The 20,198-nt window shown below is 39.0% G+C and overlaps 2 protein-coding genes across 2 annotated transcripts; one reads left to right on the top strand and one right to left on the bottom strand. All coding sequences in view use genetic code 11, as the record gives it.

Moving 5' to 3' along the window:
* Positions 1–3,138: 3,138 nt before the first annotated feature.
* Positions 3,139–6,717, bottom strand: EGR_05776 (hypothetical protein; the record flags this gene model as incomplete). Its single annotated transcript, XM_024495025.1, has 6 exons — positions 3,139–3,182; positions 3,263–3,308; positions 3,344–3,457; positions 3,542–3,609; positions 3,753–3,780; positions 6,499–6,717. The coding sequence occupies 6 exons, from the start codon at positions 6,715–6,717 to the stop codon at positions 3,139–3,141; spliced, it is 519 nt and encodes a 172-aa protein (XP_024350618.1).
* Positions 6,718–15,640: 8,923 nt separating this feature from the next.
* Positions 15,641–19,995, top strand: EGR_05777 (hypothetical protein; the record flags this gene model as incomplete). The annotated part of the gene is made up of 4 exons (XM_024495026.1): positions 15,641–15,823; positions 18,118–18,273; positions 18,408–18,509; positions 19,951–19,995. 4 exons carry the CDS (start codon positions 15,641–15,643, stop codon positions 19,993–19,995), a joined length of 486 nt encoding a protein of 161 aa, XP_024350619.1.
* Positions 19,996–20,198: the final 203 nt, after the last annotated feature.

Consider the following 20,198-nt stretch of genomic DNA (forward strand, 5'->3'; position numbering starts at 1 on the left):
TCCCTTTTAGCGTGCAGTGTAGAGTTTTGTAGAGTTTTGTTTTGAGAACTATGTTGGGGGAGGGGGGAGACGAATCAATGAGGTGGCCATCGCGTGTGTCCATAGCTAGTCGTAGGAACACTGGCCTAAAAGCATAGTCGCGCAACAAAGTTAGGGTTGAACACAGTTCCGTGAGAGTAAGCTTTAGCTTCTCTTTCTCCTTACTACGTTGTTTTCTCTTAAAAAATGGGGGAGGCATGAAGAGTTCGCATATTTGGCATCTGCATAAAGGTGCGGCAAGTAACTCCTTAGCAACACTTTTCCAGATGATTCACAGCTAGTTTCGCTTCACTTCTTTTTAACTCTTCTGTTGAACATGGAAGCGGGATAATTGCCGAAAGTAAACGTAAAGTTTAGCCTTTCTGTTACAGATCGCCACAGTTTCCTCCAGTAACAGCGTGTGCACTTTTCCAGCCCTGCTAAAGTTTAACACCCAGCAGCAGAAATCAGGGCTGATGTTTTTTACGGCCGGGTCCCTTTTTGCTGCCACCAATGGATCGTCCCGGGATTTTCAGTAGGAGCTGGGGCTACTGGCATGACCCGGAAGTCAGTCTACTTGGCGAAGGTACGATCGCGGCGAACCAATGTGGTCTCCCTACCAAAACCGAGAATTAAATAACTAACTTATTACAAGTCATTATAACTGGGCTATTGCTTCTAAGGGATCAATTTAAAGAGAATAATCTTTTGTGACCCACTTTACATTGGAGATTTTATACTTCTTACCAACAGACATTTCTCCTAGTTTAACCTTTTTAAACTTAACTGTATAACTTACTTATCAATAATTTATACCTTTGGCAATAATTAACACGAATTGTGTCTAATCATTTTTGGATTTTCTAATCACTATAGTTTGTTTCATGGTTGCACAGGAAATGGGCAAGGAAATCACCAAAATTATGCAGTCGTTATATTTCTATTTCTCTGATATAACCGGCTGCATAAATTAAGTGGGGGATTCAAAATAAGCGCCTTTCACTCCCATAACCCGCAGTTATATTCTAGGAAGCTTTGGGGAATTGCATTTGAGGCAATGCTATGCCATCTTCTAGACTGATCTAGATCACTAGACATAGACTTATACTCTGGAAATCTTGCACGTTTCAAGTACCTCGAATCCTTTGAAGTCAAGCTACCAGTCCGCCTTGATGAATGATTTGAGGATATTTAGTCAATAAAGCCATTACCGCAGAATATTCATTCTTAAACTGACCCATTAGCAGTTTCCTAAACAATCTACTCTGTGCACTCATACATGTTGTCTTGTTGACGAATCATATTTTAAGGCATATAAAATAATCCCGTGCCTCTTCTGACCATGCCATCAGACATGCTGGTTACGCAGGAAAAAATTACCATAAACCACAATAACAAATGCATTTTTCCTCCAGATATTGATAATAAAATTGTAGTTTCATCTCGCTGGCATTTCCTTCATCATCACTGTGCGATTTAATGTGTTAATGTTAGAACACGACAGTATTTTAAAGAATCCGCGGCTATACTCTATTAAGCAATGCATCTAGAAGTGTCAAAAGGAATGGAACTACGTTCACTAGTGTATACCCATTGAAATCTATGCTATTTTATACCAACAATAAACGTGATGTTCTTTTGGATAACTGATTGAATGTGAATGAGCCAAAACTGGCATCAAAAGCGGGACCACTACTATGACATTGATCCAATCCATAAAACAATTATTTCTATCCGAAATCAAAAAATGATGATGTAACCATTTAAAAGTTAATCTACAAGTTGAAAGAACTCTTTTGTATGTTGGTTGACTGTGGGATAAGGCGTCCACAAGCAAATGAAGCAATTAGCGTTTCACCTGAAGTTTTCCTACATTATATTGCAAGATTCTTACATAATACGTATTTCTTACAATTTCGCCACAATAAATTCGATCTAATGCTTTAGCACACTTCAACCATTCCCGTAAATAAATCACCTCAACAAATGCGAAATGGTTTGTTGATTAATAAACATTACTTACGGGAAAGATAATGATTTATATGAAACTAGACTGACAAGCTTCTACTTTAGACGTTGGTCTTTTAATACATTTTTATTCAAACGCTCCTTGATCCCGATAGATTATCGACAATGCCAAATATACGGTGATTGAGAAAAATGCAAGTTAAAACAAATGCGACGTACAATGCAATTAACTTAGATAAGAATAAATACCGGGTCTAGTGTTTATTTGGTTAACTATTATTTGCTTTGGTTTAGGCCCAGTATTTGCTAGTATTTGGTTTTTCAAATTTTAATAAAAGGGAAGCAAAAAGATCACTCGGGCACAATACCTAGATTTTATTTGTGGAAATAATGTGTCGAGTGGTGCATGGGTCAAAAATGTAAACAGCCTTGTTATCGCTGTTAGAGTTGGTAACTGCGGCCTACCCATTTGCTAACAATGGGAGCAGCAAGGGAGAAATACTCACTGATCAATTTAAGACATGTCGTGGGACTTTTCGTAAAATTGCGAGGGTGTATTTACACATGGTGTTAAATTGGTATCAATGATCTCAATAGGCGCGTACAATGTAAAGGAACCCCAGCTGCCACAAAAGTGGACGATATTGTAGTGTTTTTGCTGTGAACTTCAGTGATACAATTCGCATCTAATGTCCATTTATGTACTACGCCTGAATCTCGTCGATACTTTCCTTCAATACGCTGTAATGGGTGAAATGATTAAGCAATGAATAGAGTTGTCCCACGCTAAGAGACCCATTTATGCCATGCAAAATGGGTTTTTGGGCAAGTGGAAAGTTCATTCTTCTAGGAAAAATAAATTCCATAAATACGATCATGATCTTCATTCTTCTTAAACGCAAATCAGCGACTGACTAAACTTTGCATAAGGTTTGTTTCTTGGTGAAATCGAAAAAATTCAATTTTATGTGAATGTTTACAGTTTCGAGTTTCCAATCTTTTAATTTTGTGGAAAAATTACAGGTGGTAGAGATTATTTGCATCTAAAAACCTTCAGCATTCTGATATGAAAACCGTTCTAATCTAATGTCAGTAGCAAAATAAGCTTTATCACTTTCAATGTGATAGATGATGGAAATAAAAGAAATTTATCTACAGACTCGAATTATAAAAAAACTGCTTCGCATTGTCCAGAACTGAAATGGAATATGTGAGACTGAGGTCTTGTCATTATTGCTGAACTCTAGATAGAAGCCTTTCATTTCCTGGAAGTTACGTAAAGGAAACTTAGCAACGGCAAAGCCGAGGAAGGCATCGTCCACCTAAAGAAAACGTGTGTGTAAGCTTCTCCCCCCACCAGCTCAGGAAGCACCTCGGCCCTGATGAGGGAGGCGGTGTCCCATACGCGAGGTGGCAGGCGGGCCCACGGCACCTTTTGCGGGGTAATAGCCAACTTGTGGCACTTTGCGCCCTTGAAGGGACGAATCACACGCCACTAAGTTATTAGTGGTTCGCTGAGTAGCTGACGGCGTTGCGGTCGCCTGCGAATCCGAACATGATTGAGGAGAATCTTTGCGTTGAACTCGTAGTCAGCGTCGAGGAATAGAAAAACATCGGATTTACCTAAAAACGGATAAATATGAGTGTATCACGCTCACCGCGAAAGGCATCAAATTTCGAATAGACTACTTTGTCTATTAATATCTAACAGCTTCATCGTAGAGGCCAAGATCAAGATATCCCAGAACCATGCCAACTGGGCATACCCAGTTTGATAGCACTACTTTCTTTGCGCTATGGAAGAAAGTTTTGCAAAGTAATATCAGTGGATCAACACTAAAAGTGGTTGGACCCCCTTGTTATACACCCCGGCAAAGTCCTTTGCTTGAAAGGTGAAAATGTGCCAATTTACTTTCACACAGTAGCGTTAATAGGTATACGAAAATCCTGTATTAAAGTCACACAGTCCCGAACTTTTAACAATTATGCTTGCTTAAACAGGATATCATTATTACTTTGACTACTTCCATGAAAGAATATAAGCTAAGTCTTGAAGGCTAACGTAAATCACGAATGCTTTGATTGACTGTAACATTTTAAAATGAGTCCATTAGTGGAGCTACTTTCTGTAATTACAAAGCGCAAATTTCACTTGTGGAAAGTCACCGCACCGTGCGGTTTGAGTAGGTGGATGTGGTAGTTTGGATCGTTGCATTATGTATACATGATTGCGTAAACAGATTCTTTCGTGTGAACATTCTCAAGAGGAGAGCGTACCGTCCGAGTTATTATTGGAGACGCTTAAAGCCATGTAATAATAGGAGCAACTTCACGACAAACGTACAGAATGATTAGGTAATTGCTAGGGGAGTTATAAGAGGCTCAAAAGGTTTGCTTAATCCCATATGTAATTAAGAGGAATATCATTGCTTCCATAGGGTCACTGAACAATGGTATAATACTATAGTGGTGGTGGGTTCTACTTTATCTGCAAAATATCTTCGGTTTAATAAGAAAAATTTTCACGCACTAAAATGACTCATCCCGTTGAATCAAATTTATTTAAATCCATTTACTTAAAGTTTACTCACCTCCAACAAGTTGTCAGTGTCACAGGTAATTCCATTCTTAGCATTAATATTTTTGTTGCTAACCCACAAGTTTGAGATTTTCTCAGATCTAAACAGAACTGATGGGTTTGCGATTTGGTAACATTTAATTTTAGATGTTCAATACTTGGTATAATGCTCAAACTTACCTATTATGCTTTTTTTATTTTTTGGGGACAGTGTCATCGCAACAAGCAAGCGAGTCGAAAGGTTTCGTGGATGAGAAAAAACCTTGAGATTTTACAGGCAAAACATAACTTTATTTGTAAGGTTATTGCAATAAACCATGTAAAGAATCTTTTTTGTGGAAATGTCCCACGGACCTGCGCATTACGAATGCCACCACAGCGATAAACTTGTCAAAGGGAATATTAATCATCCCAAGTGACATCCACCTGGCAGATAAGTGAAAACAGCATAATTACAAAATGAAAAGTTGTGAACTGTCGAAGTACAAATTCAGTGTTATTCTAAATAAACATGAGGCCCATTCGAACAACCTAAACACGGAATGGAGCAACAAGAAGATGCATAAGGGAAACCACAATTATTCGATTTTTCACAATTATAATGATGCAGTAAATGCACAAAGACAAACAGAACTTGGACAGGTGAGTAGTCGCTCTAATAGGGCAGCAATAGTATCAGAGAGAACGGCAGCGGGAGTCCCGCACAACAATGGAGGCAGCAATAATCTACGAGTACAAAAAATGAGCACCAATTACTGCTTGTAGCTCATACCTTAAGTGACGTTGGTTTGTTTACGCAACAACACGGTACTTCCCTGACATAAAATTTCCTCTGCATTTCTTGAAAATTCAATGCTGGTTGGGGTCCAACGCATTTTCACTTGCGCACTCCGCATGATGAGCGAACCATTTGGTGAAAGCAACTTCACAGCAATCGATAACTATGGACCACTATATTAATTTATAACCCTATGTCATTCCGTCATCGCTTTTTCAACAAACTGCAGTATCAGAAACAATAGATTGGAAGAAAAGTAGTAAATTTTGTAATCGGATGGTGCCTGCAAATACGGCGTCAAATGGAACGGTCACCGATTTATCGCATAGACTTCGGATCTTGAACAGACAATTTTAAATCCCACAATGAAAGTGACAAGATCACCAGCAACCATTCACTGAGGCCATTATGGGCTAATACAACGTACACCTTGACACAGTTTGCCGAGGACATATATTGAACCCTATTTATTGTGGAGGATAAATTATCTACAAATTATGCATATAGTCATGCCTCTATAGTAACTAAATTTAATTATTGTAAATATTAATTTTCAAACCTTTTGTCTACGATAGTTAAAGGGTGTCAGCTTTCCCGATTTGAGGCTGCTGAATTGTGGTTGATGGTAGGTTTTTGACATCCTCTGCTTCCTTTCTGCTACCTCAAGAATACTGCTGACTCGGGTCATGTATGCACCCAGCGTCCATAAAACCCTTTATTTTCTCAACTAAGCAATTTGACAGACATGAATATATATACATACATAACACTAGCTTTTTACCTTCATTGATATCAATTTTCCATTGGAATTACAAAAAAAATGGAGCACGATATTTATTATCGCCCTAATTATCCAATTTGCTTAATGACTTAAAAAGGCAAAAATAAATGCTCACAGTGGTAAATGGATGAGTTATACTACCCAGGATTCACAAAAAAGCGAAATATGAGCATTTAAACTAAATATTATTGGCGCCGTTGTTTTTGTGATTGACTCAGCAGCGGCGACCTAAGTCTTATCAGCTGAAATGTCTGACAGGAGTTGAGCACGGAACTGGGTGACAAAATAAGTCGGATTGGGAACCTACTTTACCCACTTTGTTATATGCGTTGTAGTTCTAATTATGCGCAAATCACAATGGACCGGAAAACTCACAGCCAAGTGAGCAACCGACCATACGGACAAGCAGTAGTACCAGTAGTACTGGGGATGAGTGCCGCCACGAGCAATGGAGGCAATTAGATCAGACCGCGGACGCCTCTTGCTAGAGCGCTCGCGAAGTGTGCGTTGTGGTGATAATGATGCATGGAATTCGTGCATGTGGTAAAAAATGTCGTATATGGGCGGCCAGATGCTAGCTCGTGGCCGTACCATAACTGTGCAGCCGGCCAGAAGTTAACCCTAGACCAAAGCAACTCGTCAGGATGCCAAGACCCGGGACACGATTGAACTGTATGTGATCACATTGAGCTATCCACACGATCAATCCACTTAGGTGTGTCCAAACAGTAGATGTGCTAGCATGATGGGCATGAAAAGTTAGTAACAATCTGAACAAGATTATCAAACCGAAAAAGGGAGAAAAAGAAAGACAGCAACGCAGACCTGGAAAATAATATTTATTACCAATTTGCTATTGTACTCTTGGCAATATAACTAGAACTTCGCCTTGAGTGGCAATGTCCACTTCTGATGCAATCAATTGTGTATGACTTGAAAATAATGTTCTATTAGGGTCTTAGAGTGGCTTCTCTTAAAATCATACACTCTACTGCTACACGAGGTGAAAATGTGTCACGTAGAAATTACAACTGCATTCTTAGATTCATGAGGTATTAAAATTTGCAACACCTTTTTAATGAATGGTAAATCCTGATTTTAATTACTTGGTGGCGAGCGTTGAAGTATACATATAGTTCGACTAAATTCATCACTTTCTCAATGTTCACCATTTATCGAAGTACATGTTGAATGAAATCCTCACGTCATTCATTTGATTTTCTCAGTTTCTTGTCTATGGACTTGCGTTTGTCACGATGCATTGCTAAGATTATCCTGTCAAATGTGCCTTGTTAATCAAAACAAGCCATTTGTAAGTCAAACCTAGCAACCACAATGTTTAAGCAGCTAAATACTCATATATGGTTAATTTTTCAGTTAAAAAACACTCAACCGAAAAAAATAGGAGAAATGCATTCATCCAGAGGCCCAGTTAGATACAAATGTATAAATACAGGGCTTTTCTTTTGGAAGTGGGGTCATAGTATTGGCGATTTCAGTAAAAAGAACTTGGGTGTTTTTGATGCTTTGAATGTATGAAGAAAATAAAGGAATTTGAAGGAAAGACAAAAAATCATTTTGGGTGAATACAACACATAAAGAGGAAGGCCACCTCCACGAAGGGGCTTGGCAATATCAGGAGGTTACAAATGTCAGCCTTTGAAAAGGTTGGAAGGCAACCCAAAATGAGTAGTGTATTATTTAAATGTGTATTCCAGCCTTACTTTCAGTGCGTTTATGTCATTTGTCTCACATTGAAAAAATTAAAAGTGAGGTGGTAAAGTGCTGAAATTTACGCTACGCACGTAAAGGCAAGAAGTTAAGGTAATAAAACGTAAAGTGTACTAATGGGCCCCCTAAATATACAACACAGATGAGTGAAATAAAGCCAACTCAACTGAGAATAGTAACGACTCACATTAATAGGCGACTTTCTTTGGCGTTAATACTGCAATAATGCATGAGCCCTCAAATGCACTAAGTAAATCTTGAGAAAAAGTGCTACTGCACTGCAATCTTACCGTATTTAGTCTAAATTCTCAAAGCAGGGGGTAGAAATGGGTCCCTACAATTAAAGTAACGCTTTGCGGACAAAATGAGCATTTAAGGTGGTTACTTTGCGCTATTTAGCATGCCCAACAACGACACCCAGTAGGGGATGGGTAATTCTAGCTCAAGAATAAGTAGCTAATCTGTAAACATTTTAAAAGGGAACCTTTATTTTACCTTCACTAATTGTATTCACATGCTCTTGTAGACCCTCCGTTTGAGCCCAATATACCCCATTTTTTAAACAAGTAATATGAAAATGAAGGTATAAGAAGTTACTCAACTTAGCAAACCATGAGGACGACATCAAGTTTAAATTGTTTTAAGATCTTATACAAATGGAAGGAAGTAACTAGTAAAAAATGCCGAATCTTACTGGCTCACATGGGATGCTGTCGTTCCGTGGGTGATGGCTTTAATAGTATCCGTCAAATTTATGGCCGAGGGGTACATATAGTAGCCATCTTCCTCACTATTTCGCTTATGACCCTCTAGTCAAAATCACTAAAGCAGAGCTTCCTTCCCACTTCTTATCCTTCGCCCCCAGCCCGTTCTTCCCCAGCCACTGCAGTCTCTCTTGCAACATCGTCGTCATCGGTAGAGCTGACGAATTTACACTCACAGCGTCAAATTGTAAGTCGAATCTGCGCAGACCAGATCCTGGGGAACAAGCAGAGGCGGCCACTGATAGATCTCAGAACCTCTATCACATCGACAAGATGTGTTAGTTCCATCAAAATCAGGAATGCGGTGGTCTGTGGTCTGGAGAAATGGAGATGGACAATCTTGATTGCCTGCGTTGACGATGGGTACCACTTTGTACCAAAGAATGAGCCAAAACAGCACCGAGAAGATTACACACACCAGATAATACTCTCAAATCCGCAGCATCACGTACCGGAGGCCACGTACAACACCTTGCGCCTTGCCCTGCGCCCTGTAAACCGATTCAATTTTGAAGCGTCGGTCATTCGTCCTGAGGTGTGCCTGGTGCGGACGTGAGCGATAGGCAGCGAGGCTCATTCATGGGCCAATTAGAGTGACGAGTATACTGGTTGGCTAGTCGTAAAAAGCCTTCATAATGCTCGATCTAACGTAGATGAAATCCCATCACCTTGTCTTAGATGCCCTTCCATTTTATTAACACATAAACTTAAATAGCATGTAAAAATGAGTTTATCAGCTATTTTGCATTCTATAATGTAAGCTCGTGAACAATAAAAAGACCAAATCTTTGGTTGATTAAAACCTATATTGTGGGTCTAACATGCTTGAAACATCATAGCGTGGGCTCGTACGATAAACCTATGCGGGTTATGAAGGAAATGATGAGGAAAAATTACAAATTTTCAATAACTCCAATGCTCGCATATTTTTTTGCCTCTAATAATGCGGCGCTCATTAACTGATCTGCACCGCCGCTAACAGAGTGCATTCATATTTCCAGCATTTTATTGCCACCTGAATAATTATTCTGACTGGCTGAGGGCTTTAGCAATCGCCAATGGATGGGTTCATATGACGAACAAGCTACATTCCGTCAACAATGAAAGCAGCTCGTATGTTGCAGTGTCTTCAGAAAGAAGCACAGACAGATAAAATTAGCTGTTCCGTATTTTGATTTTATTAAATAGATGTGAGGAGTTTTAAAATTACTGTGACTAAAAAGGAATGGGACTTTCGCACTGACAAGCACTTAATGGACTATGGATCTAGCATAGTGTATGGACAAAATGAATGTTGAGTAGCTTGACTAGGTGGTATACGAGTATTTAGAGGACAATGAAACTCAAAACGCATCACGAGATATGAACTAAACACCGGACTATCAAATGCAGGAGCGAAATACGGTTCTTTGTATACCATCTGGGAGTGGTCATCCACATTGCTAGGAGAAACAACTCAACCCAAGTACCAATCAAAATGGGGGTATACTGAAAATCTGTATAATAAAATTCTATTTTCACGTGTTCACCGGTGTCAATTCAACATCTTCAATTTTGTAAAACAAGTACCACTGATATGTAACTATTGTGGTGTGTTGAGTAGGTCGTAATTTGTCAGCTACCCGCTGGAACGCATGGAGTTCATGCTCCTTGATTAAAGGCTCGTGGTTCTTGTCCATATTGCGTGGTAAAGCGACGTAATAAATTCCTTTAAACACTGTAAATTAGCACTTTTATTAGGACTCTCGATTAACATCTGTTAACTGAATGGTTAAATTTCTCGTCCATCATATCTTAAGTTAAATATTTGCAAAGTTTAAGATGTGTTTAATATCAGGCATCTATTACAGTAAAGAGCACTAAAATGAATTAGGATGCATAATTAACGAAACGAATTCGACATAGGAGGACACCAAAGGACCGTTCAAGGCCAGCTTTAATGATACATGAATAGCCTCAACCAACTTAAGTTGTCAGATTTAGAGCTTCAAAAAATCTAAAAATTTCAAATTAACGTCAAATTACATAATTTCATAAATCTTGGTTTCTAAACTTTACATCAAATAAATTACTATTTTGGGCATTCAATTACTTGAGAAAATTCTGCTAATAATTAATTAATCGTTTGGAGCATAGTCGCGCAACAAAGTTAGGGTTGAACACAGTTCCGTGAGAGTAAGCTTTAGCTTCTCTTTCTCCTTACTACGTTGTTTTCTCTTAAAAAATGGGGGAGGCATGAAGAGTTCGCATATTTGGCATCTGCATAAAGGTGCGGCAAGTAACTCCTTAGCAACACTTTTCCAGATGATTCACAGCTAGTTTCGCTTCACTTCTTTTTAACTCTTCTGTTGAACATGGAAGCGGGATAATTGCCGAAAGTAAACGTAAAGTTTAGCCTTTCTGTTACAGATCGCCACAGTTTCCTCCAGTAACAGCGTGTGCACTTTTCCAGCCCTGCTAAAGTTTAACACCCAGCAGCAGAAATCAGGGCTGATGTTTTTTACGGCCGGGTCCCTTTTTGCTGCCACCAATGGATCGTCCCGGGATTTTCAGTAGGAGCTGGGGCTACTGGCATGACCCGGAAGTCAGTCTACTTGGCGAAGGTACGATCGCGGCGAACCAATGTGGTCTCCCTACCAAAACCGAGAATTAAATAACTAACTTATTACAAGTCATTATAACTGGGCTATTGCTTCTAAGGGATCAATTTAAAGAGAATAATCTTTTGTGACCCACTTTACATTGGAGATTTTATACTTCTTACCAACAGACATTTCTCCTAGTTTAACCTTTTTAAACTTAACTGTATAACTTACTTATCAATAATTTATACCTTTGGCAATAATTAACACGAATTGTGTCTAATCATTTTTGGATTTTCTAATCACTATAGTTTGTTTCATGGTTGCACAGGAAATGGGCAAGGAAATCACCAAAATTATGCAGTCGTTATATTTCTATTTCTCTGATATAACCGGCTGCATAAATTAAGTGGGGGATTCAAAATAAGCGCCTTTCACTCCCATAACCCGCAGTTATATTCTAGGAAGCTTTGGGGAATTGCATTTGAGGCAATGCTATGCCATCTTCTAGACTGATCTAGATCACTAGACATAGACTTATACTCTGGAAATCTTGCACGTTTCAAGTACCTCGAATCCTTTGAAGTCAAGCTACCAGTCCGCCTTGATGAATGATTTGAGGATATTTAGTCAATAAAGCCATTACCGCAGAATATTCATTCTTAAACTGACCCATTAGCAGTTTCCTAAACAATCTACTCTGTGCACTCATACATGTTGTCTTGTTGACGAATCATATTTTAAGGCATATAAAATAATCCCGTGCCTCTTCTGACCATGCCATCAGACATGCTGGTTACGCAGGAAAAAATTACCATAAACCACAATAACAAATGCATTTTTCCTCCAGATATTGATAATAAAATTGTAGTTTCATCTCGCTGGCATTTCCTTCATCATCACTGTGCGATTTAATGTGTTAATGTTAGAACACGACAGTATTTTAAAGAATCCGCGGCTATACTCTATTAAGCAATGCATCTAGAAGTGTCAAAAGGAATGGAACTACGTTCACTAGTGTATACCCATTGAAATCTATGCTATTTTATACCAACAATAAACGTGATGTTCTTTTGGATAACTGATTGAATGTGAATGAGCCAAAACTGGCATCAAAAGCGGGACCACTACTATGACATTGATCCAATCCATAAAACAATTATTTCTATCCGAAATCAAAAAATGATGATGTAACCATTTAAAAGTTAATCTACAAGTTGAAAGAACTCTTTTGTATGTTGGTTGACTGTGGGATAAGGCGTCCACAAGCAAATGAAGCAATTAGCGTTTCACCTGAAGTTTTCCTACATTATATTGCAAGATTCTTACATAATACGTATTTCTTACAATTTCGCCACAATAAATTCGATCTAATGCTTTAGCACACTTCAACCATTCCCGTAAATAAATCACCTCAACAAATGCGAAATGGTTTGTTGATTAATAAACATTACTTACGGGAAAGATAATGATTTATATGAAACTAGACTGACAAGCTTCTACTTTAGACGTTGGTCTTTTAATACATTTTTATTCAAACGCTCCTTGATCCCGATAGATTATCGACAATGCCAAATATACGGTGATTGAGAAAAATGCAAGTTAAAACAAATGCGACGTACAATGCAATTAACTTAGATAAGAATAAATACCGGGTCTAGTGTTTATTTGGTTAACTATTATTTGCTTTGGTTTAGGCCCAGTATTTGCTAGTATTTGGTTTTTCAAATTTTAATAAAAGGGAAGCAAAAAGATCACTCGGGCACAATACCTAGATTTTATTTGTGGAAATAATGTGTCGAGTGGTGCATGGGTCAAAAATGTAAACAGCCTTGTTATCGCTGTTAGAGTTGGTAACTGCGGCCTACCCATTTGCTAACAATGGGAGCAGCAAGGGAGAAATACTCACTGATCAATTTAAGACATGTCGTGGGACTTTTCGTAAAATTGCGAGGGTGTATTTACACATGGTGTTAAATTGGTATCAATGATCTCAATAGGCGCGTACAATGTAAAGGAACCCCAGCTGCCACAAAAGTGGACGATATTGTAGTGTTTTTGCTGTGAACTTCAGTGATACAATTCGCATCTAATGTCCATTTATGTACTACGCCTGAATCTCGTCGATACTTTCCTTCAATACGCTGTAATGGGTGAAATGATTAAGCAATGAATAGAGTTGTCCCACGCTAAGAGACCCATTTATGCCATGCAAAATGGGTTTTTGGGCAAGTGGAAAGTTCATTCTTCTAGGAAAAATAAATTCCATAAATACGATCATGATCTTCATTCTTCTTAAACGCAAATCAGCGACTGACTAAACTTTGCATAAGGTTTGTTTCTTGGTGAAATCGAAAAAATTCAATTTTATGTGAATGTTTACAGTTTCGAGTTTCCAATCTTTTAATTTTGTGGAAAAATTACAGGTGGTAGAGATTATTTGCATCTAAAAACCTTCAGCATTCTGATATGAAAACCGTTCTAATCTAATGTCAGTAGCAAAATAAGCTTTATCACTTTCAATGTGATAGATGATGGAAATAAAAGAAATTTATCTACAGACTCGAATTATAAAAAAACTGCTTCGCATTGTCCAGAACTGAAATGGAATATGTGAGACTGAGGTCTTGTCATTATTGCTGAACTCTAGATAGAAGCCTTTCATTTCCTGGAAGTTACGTAAAGGAAACTTAGCAACGGCAAAGCCGAGGAAGGCATCGTCCACCTAAAGAAAACGTGTGTGTAAGCTTCTCCCCCCACCAGCTCAGGAAGCACCTCGGCCCTGATGAGGGAGGCGGTGTCCCATACGCGAGGTGGCAGGCGGGCCCACGGCACCTTTTGCGGGGTAATAGCCAACTTGTGGCACTTTGCGCCCTTGAAGGGACGAATCACACGCCACTAAGTTATTAGTGGTTCGCTGAGTAGCTGACGGCGTTGCGGTCGCCTGCGAATCCGAACATGATTGAGGAGAATCTTTGCGTTGAACTCGTAGTCAGCGTCGAGGAATAGAAAAACATCGGATTTACCTAAAAACGGATAAATATGAGTGTATCACGCTCACCGCGAAAGGCATCAAATTTCGAATAGACTACTTTGTCTATTAATATCTAACAGCTTCATCGTAGAGGCCAAGATCAAGATATCCCAGAACCATGCCAACTGGGCATACCCAGTTTGATAGCACTACTTTCTTTGCGCTATGGAAGAAAGTTTTGCAAAGTAATATCAGTGGATCAACACTAAAAGTGGTTGGACCCCCTTGTTATACACCCCGGCAAAGTCCTTTGCTTGAAAGGTGAAAATGTGCCAATTTACTTTCACACAGTAGCGTTAATAGGTATACGAAAATCCTGTATTAAAGTCACACAGTCCCGAACTTTTAACAATTATGCTTGCTTAAACAGGATATCATTATTACTTTGACTACTTCCATGAAAGAATATAAGCTAAGTCTTGAAGGCTAACGTAAATCACGAATGCTTTGATTGACTGTAACATTTTAAAATGAGTCCATTAGTGGAGCTACTTTCTGTAATTACAAAGCGCAAATTTCACTTGTGGAAAGTCACCGCACCGTGCGGTTTGAGTAGGTGGATGTGGTAGTTTGGATCGTTGCATTATGTATACATGATTGCGTAAACAGATTCTTTCGTGTGAACATTCTCAAGAGGAGAGCGTACCGTCCGAGTTATTATTGGAGACGCTTAAAGCCATGTAATAATAGGAGCAACTTCACGACAAACGTACAGAATGATTAGGTAATTGCTAGGGGAGTTATAAGAGGCTCAAAAGGTTTGCTTAATCCCATATGTAATTAAGAGGAATATCATTGCTTCCATAGGGTCACTGAACAATGGTATAATACTATAGTGGTGGTGGGTTCTACTTTATCTGCAAAATATCTTCGGTTTAATAAGAAAAATTTTCACGCACTAAAATGACTCATCCCGTTGAATCAAATTTATTTAAATCCATTTACTTAAAGTTTACTCACCTCCAACAAGTTGTCAGTGTCACAGGTAATTCCATTCTTAGCATTAATATTTTTGTTGCTAACCCACAAGTTTGAGATTTTCTCAGATCTAAACAGAACTGATGGGTTTGCGATTTGGTAACATTTAATTTTAGATGTTCAATACTTGGTATAATGCTCAAACTTACCTATTATGCTTTTTTTATTTTTTGGGGACAGTGTCATCGCAACAAGCAAGCGAGTCGAAAGGTTTCGTGGATGAGAAAAAACCTTGAGATTTTACAGGCAAAACATAACTTTATTTGTAAGGTTATTGCAATAAACCATGTAAAGAATCTTTTTTGTGGAAATGTCCCACGGACCTGCGCATTACGAATGCCACCACAGCGATAAACTTGTCAAAGGGAATATTAATCATCCCAAGTGACATCCACCTGGCAGATAAGTGAAAACAGCATAATTACAAAATGAAAAGTTGTGAACTGTCGAAGTACAAATTCAGTGTTATTCTAAATAAACATGAGGCCCATTCGAACAACCTAAACACGGAATGGAGCAACAAGAAGATGCATAAGGGAAACCACAATTATTCGATTTTTCACAATTATAATGATGCAGTAAATGCACAAAGACAAACAGAACTTGGACAGGTGAGTAGTCGCTCTAATAGGGCAGCAATAGTATCAGAGAGAACGGCAGCGGGAGTCCCGCACAACAATGGAGGCAGCAATAATCTACGAGTACAAAAAATGAGCACCAATTACTGCTTGTAGCTCATACCTTAAGTGACGTTGGTTTGTTTACGCAACAACACGGTACTTCCCTGACATAAAATTTCCTCTGCATTTCTTGAAAATTCAATGCTGGTTGGGGTCCAACGCATTTTCACTTGCGCACTCCGCATGATGAGCGAACCATTTGGTGAAAGCAACTTCACAGCAATCGATAACTATGGACCACTATATTAATTTATAACCCTATGTCATTCCGTCATCGCTTTTTCAACAAACTGCAGTATCAGAAACAATAGATTGGAAGAAAAGTAGTAAATTTTGTAATCGGATGGTGCCTGCAAATACGGCGTCAAATGGAACGGTCACCGATTTATCGCATAGACTTCGGATCTTGAACAGACAATTTTAAATCCCACAATGAAAGTGACAAGATCACCAGCAACCATTCACTGAGGCCATTATGGGCTAATACAACGTACACCTTGACACAGTTTGCCGAGGACATATATTGAACCCTATTTATTGTGGAGGATAAATTATCTACAAATTATGCATATAGTCATGCCTCTATAGTAACTAAATTTAATTATTGTAAATATTAATTTTCAAACCTTTTGTCTACGATAGTTAAAGGGTGTCAGCTTTCCCGATTTGAGGCTGCTGAATTGTGGTTGATGGTAGGTTTTTGACATCCTCTGCTTCCTTTCTGCTACCTCAAGAATACTGCTGACTCGGGTCATGTATGCACCCAGCGTCCATAAAACCCTTTATTTTCTCAACTAAGCAATTTGACAGACATGAATATATATACATACATAACACTAGCTTTTTACCTTCATTGATATCAATTTTCCATTGGAATTACAAAAAAAATGGAGCACGATATTTATTATCGCCCTAATTATCCAATTTGCTTAATGACTTAAAAAGGCAAAAATAAATGCTCACAGTGGTAAATGGATGAGTTATACTACCCAGGATTCACAAAAAAGCGAAATATGAGCATTTAAACTAAATATTATTGGCGCCGTTGTTTTTGTGATTGACTCAGCAGCGGCGACCTAAGTCTTATCAGCTGAAATGTCTGACAGGAGTTGAGCACGGAACTGGGTGACAAAATAAGTCGGATTGGGAACCTACTTTACCCACTTTGTTATATGCGTTGTAGTTCTAATTATGCGCAAATCACAATGGACCGGAAAACTCACAGCCAAGTGAGCAACCGACCATACGGACAAGCAGTAGTACCAGTAGTACTGGGGATGAGTGCCGCCACGAGCAATGGAGGCAATTAGATCAGACCGCGGACGCCTCTTGCTAGAGCGCTCGCGAAGTGTGCGTTGTGGTGATAATGATGCATGGAATTCGTGCATGTGGTAAAAAATGTCGTATATGGGCGGCCAGATGCTAGCTCGTGGCCGTACCATAACTGTGCAGCCGGCCAGAAGTTAACCCTAGACCAAAGCAACTCGTCAGGATGCCAAGACCCGGGACACGATTGAACTGTATGTGATCACATTGAGCTATCCACACGATCAATCCACTTAGGTGTGTCCAAACAGTAGATGTGCTAGCATGATGGGCATGAAAAGTTAGTAACAATCTGAACAAGATTATCAAACCGAAAAAGGGAGAAAAAGAAAGACAGCAACGCAGACCTGGAAAATAATATTTATTACCAATTTGCTATTGTACTCTTGGCAATATAACTAGAACTTCGCCTTGAGTGGCAATGTCCACTTCTGATGCAATCAATTGTGTATGACTTGAAAATAATGTTCTATTAGGGTCTTAGAGTGGCTTCTCTTAAAATCATACACTCTACTGCTACACGAGGTGAAAATGTGTCACGTAGAAATTACAACTGCATTCTTAGATTCATGAGGTATTAAAATTTGCAACACCTTTTTAATGAATGGTAAATCCTGATTTTAATTACTTGGTGGCGAGCGTTGAAGTATACATATAGTTCGACTAAATTCATCACTTTCTCAATGTTCACCATTTATCGAAGTACATGTTGAATGAAATCCTCACGTCATTCATTTGATTTTCTCAGTTTCTTGTCTATGGACTTGCGTTTGTCACGATGCATTGCTAAGATTATCCTGTCAAATGTGCCTTGTTAATCAAAACAAGCCATTTGTAAGTCAAACCTAGCAACCACAATGTTTAAGCAGCTAAATACTCATATATGGTTAATTTTTCAGTTAAAAAACACTCAACCGAAAAAAATAGGAGAAATGCATTCATCCAGAGGCCCAGTTAGATACAAATGTATAAATACAGGGCTTTTCTTTTGGAAGTGGGGTCATAGTATTGGCGATTTCAGTAAAAAGAACTTGGGTGTTTTTGATGCTTTGAATGTATGAAGAAAATAAAGGAATTTGAAGGAAAGACAAAAAATCATTTTGGGTGAATACAACACATAAAGAGGAAGGCCACCTCCACGAAGGGGCTTGGCAATATCAGGAGGTTACAAATGTCAGCCTTTGAAAAGGTTGGAAGGCAACCCAAAATGAGTAGTGTATTATTTAAATGTGTATTCCAGCCTTACTTTCAGTGCGTTTATGTCATTTGTCTCACATTGAAAAAATTAAAAGTGAGGTGGTAAAGTGCTGAAATTTACGCTACGCACGTAAAGGCAAGAAGTTAAGGTAATAAAACGTAAAGTGTACTAATGGGCCCCCTAAATATACAACACAGATGAGTGAAATAAAGCCAACTCAACTGAGAATAGTAACGACTCACATTAATAGGCGACTTTCTTTGGCGTTAATACTGCAATAATGCATGAGCCCTCAAATGCACTAAGTAAATCTTGAGAAAAAGTGCTACTGCACTGCAATCTTACCGTATTTAGTCTAAATTCTCAAAGCAGGGGGTAGAAATGGGTCCCTACAATTAAAGTAACGCTTTGCGGACAAAATGAGCATTTAAGGTGGTTACTTTGCGCTATTTAGCATGCCCAACAACGACACCCAGTAGGGGATGGGTAATTCTAGCTCAAGAATAAGTAGCTAATCTGTAAACATTTTAAAAGGGAACCTTTATTTTACCTTCACTAATTGTATTCACATGCTCTTGTAGACCCTCCGTTTGAGCCCAATATACCCCATTTTTTAAACAAGTAATATGAAAATGAAGGTATAAGAAGTTACTCAACTTAGCAAACCATGAGGACGACATCAAGTTTAAATTGTTTTAAGATCTTATACAAATGGAAGGAAGTAACTAGTAAAAAATGCCGAATCTTACTGGCTCACATGGGATGCTGTCGTTCCGTGGGTGATGGCTTTAATAGTATCCGTCAAATTTATGGCCGAGGGGTACATATAGTAGCCATCTTCCTCACTATTTCGCTTATGACCCTCTAGTCAAAATCACTAAAGCAGAGCTTCCTTCCCACTTCTTATCCTTCGCCCCCAGCCCGTTCTTCCCCAGCCACTGCAGTCTCTCTTGCAACATCGTCGTCATCGGTAGAGCTGACGAATTTACACTCACAGCGTCAAATTGTAAGTCGAATCTGCGCAGACCAGATCCTGGGGAACAAGCAGAGGCGGCCACTGATAGATCTCAGAACCTCTATCACATCGACAAGATGTGTTAGTTCCATCAAAATCAGGAATGCGGTGGTCTGTGGTCTGGAGAAATGGAGATGGACAATCTTGATTGCCTGCGTTGACGATGGGTACCACTTTGTACCAAAGAATGAGCCAAAACAGCACCGAGAAGATTACACACACCAGATAATACTCTCAAATCCGCAGCATCACGTACCGGAGGCCACGTACAACACCTTGCGCCTTGCCCTGCGCCCTGTAAACCGATTCAATTTTGAAGCGTCGGTCATTCGTCCTGAGGTGTGCCTGGTGCGGACGTGAGCGATAGGCAGCGAGGCTCATTCATGGGCCAATTAGAGTGACGAGTATACTGGTTGGCTAGTCGTAAAAAGCCTTCATAATGCTCGATCTAACGTAGATGAAATCCCATCACCTTGTCTTAGATGCCCTTCCATTTTATTAACACATAAACTTAAATAGCATGTAAAAATGAGTTTATCAGCTATTTTGCATTCTATAATGTAAGCTCGTGAACAATAAAAAGACCAAATCTTTGGTTGATTAAAACCTATATTGTGGGTCTAACATGCTTGAAACATCATAGCGTGGGCTCGTACGATAAACCTATGCGGGTTATGAAGGAAATGATGAGGAAAAATTACAAATTTTCAATAACTCCAATGCTCGCATATTTTTTTGCCTCTAATAATGCGGCGCTCATTAACTGA

Source organism: Echinococcus granulosus, assembly GCF_000524195.1.
Source record: "Echinococcus granulosus chromosome Unknown EG_S00045, whole genome shotgun sequence".
NCBI lineage: Eukaryota > Metazoa > Platyhelminthes > Cestoda > Cyclophyllidea > Taeniidae > Echinococcus > Echinococcus granulosus.